The sequence below is a fragment of the Procambarus clarkii genome, chromosome 45 (genome assembly GCF_040958095.1).
Source record: "Procambarus clarkii isolate CNS0578487 chromosome 45, FALCON_Pclarkii_2.0, whole genome shotgun sequence".
Taxonomy (NCBI): domain Eukaryota; kingdom Metazoa; phylum Arthropoda; class Malacostraca; order Decapoda; family Cambaridae; genus Procambarus; species Procambarus clarkii.
The window spans coordinates 15,356,100-15,358,011 of NC_091194.1; the positions used below are offsets into that span (position 1 = coordinate 15,356,100).

The window sequence follows — 1,912 nt, forward strand, 5'->3', positions numbered from 1 at the left end:
ATTCCCTAACATACGATGCCTCTCCAACGCCCGGCCCGACGTTTCTCAACGTTAAAACATTTCTTGCCACACACATTAAACTCCCTAGTCACCCCAGAGTCACCCACCACCACCACTAAACATCACTCACCCTCCACAACATCACAGATCCTCCAACATCTCGGCCCACCAACATGTTCTAAGACCCATCCGTCAACGCCGACCTGCTGGTAAGACAATCAATACGGCATCCATAATTTGAGCTGGAACCTTGCTCCCTCGTTATCTCTGTTCTTCAACCAGTAACCAACATATTATATATATATATATATATATATATATATATATATATATATATATATATATATATATATATATATATATATATATATATATATATATCTTCACGTCTCTAGGGCAGTTCAGGTATTGTCCAGGTAGCAGCTGGTGTATGGAAATTATATGTTAATGAAGCAGCAACACATTTCAATACTGGTCTCCGAGAGACAATACAATTCCGCATTTGAGGAGAACATGAGCAACTTGGAGGAGAATACACTCCCTCTTTGACACACTCGGGTGAGTTTATTGTATAAAATTACGTCCTCAGCAAAAGATGAAGGTGTATAACAGGTGGATAATAGTTAAGATATCTATATACATAAATGAATAAGGTTAGACTCAAGAAAGTTTTGGGGAAATATTACACCAACCACACGCTGGCTTTATGCGCCAACCACACGCTGGCTTTACGCGCCAACCACACGCTGGCTTTACGCGCCAACCACACGCTGGCTTTACGCGCCAACCACACGCTGGCTTTACGCGCCAACCACACGCTGGCTTTACGCGCCAACCACACGCTGGCTTTACGCGCCAACCACACGCTGGCTTTACGCGCCAACCACACGCTGGCTTTACGCGCCAACCACACGCTGGCTTTACGCGCCAACCACACGCTGGCTTTACGCGCCAACCACACGCTGGCTTTACGCGCCAACCACACGCTGGCTTTACGCGCCAACCACACGCTGGCTTTACGCGCCAACCACACGCTGGCTTTACGCGCCAACCACACGCTGGCTTTACGCGCCAACCACACGCTGGCTTTACGCGCCAACCACACGCTGGCTTTACGCGCCAACCACATGCTGGCTTTACGCGCCAACCACACGCTGGCTTCCCGCACCAACCACACGCTGGCTTCCCGCACCAACCACACGCTGGCTTCACGCACCAACCACACGCTGGCTTCCCTAACCAACCACACGCTGGCTTCACGCACCAACCACACGCTGGCTTCACGCACCAACCACACGCTGGCTTCCCTAACCAACCACACGCTGGCTTCAAGCACCAACCACACGCTGGCTTCAAGCACCAACCACACGCTGGCTTCCCGCACCAACCACACGCTGGCTTCCCGCACCAACCACACGCTGGCTTCCCGCACCAACCACATGCTGGCTTCCCGCACCAACCACACGCTGGCTTCCCTAACCAACCACACGCTGGCTTCAAGCACCAACCACACGCTGGCTTCAAGCACCAACCACACGCTGGCTTCTCGCACCAACCACACGCTGGCTTCAAGCACCAACCACACGCTGGCTTCTCGCACCAACCACACGCTGGCTTCCCCCACCAACCACACGCTGGCTTCCCCCACCAACCACACGCTGGCTTCAAGCACCAACCACACGCTGGCTTCCCGCACCAATCACACGCTGGCTTTATGCACCAACCACACGCTGGCTTTATGCACCAACCACACGCTGGCTTTATGCACCAACCACACGCTGGCTTTATGCACCAACCACACGCTGGCTTTATGCACCAACCACACGCTGGCTTCCCGCACCAACCACACGCTGGCTTCCCGCACCAACCACACGCTGGCTTCCCGCGCCAACCACACGCTGGCTTTATGCAC

General features: G+C 53.1%; 1 protein-coding gene across 1 annotated transcript; it reads right to left on the reverse strand.

Annotated features, from left to right (window-relative positions):
- Positions 1 to 682: 682 nt before the first annotated feature.
- On the reverse strand, positions 683 to 1,441 carry LOC138350286 (A-kinase anchor protein 5-like). Its single transcript, XM_069300898.1, has one exon. It carries the CDS (start codon positions 1,439 to 1,441, stop codon positions 683 to 685), a length of 759 nt encoding a protein of 252 aa, XP_069156999.1.
- Between the last annotated feature and the right edge of the window lie 471 nt (positions 1,442 to 1,912).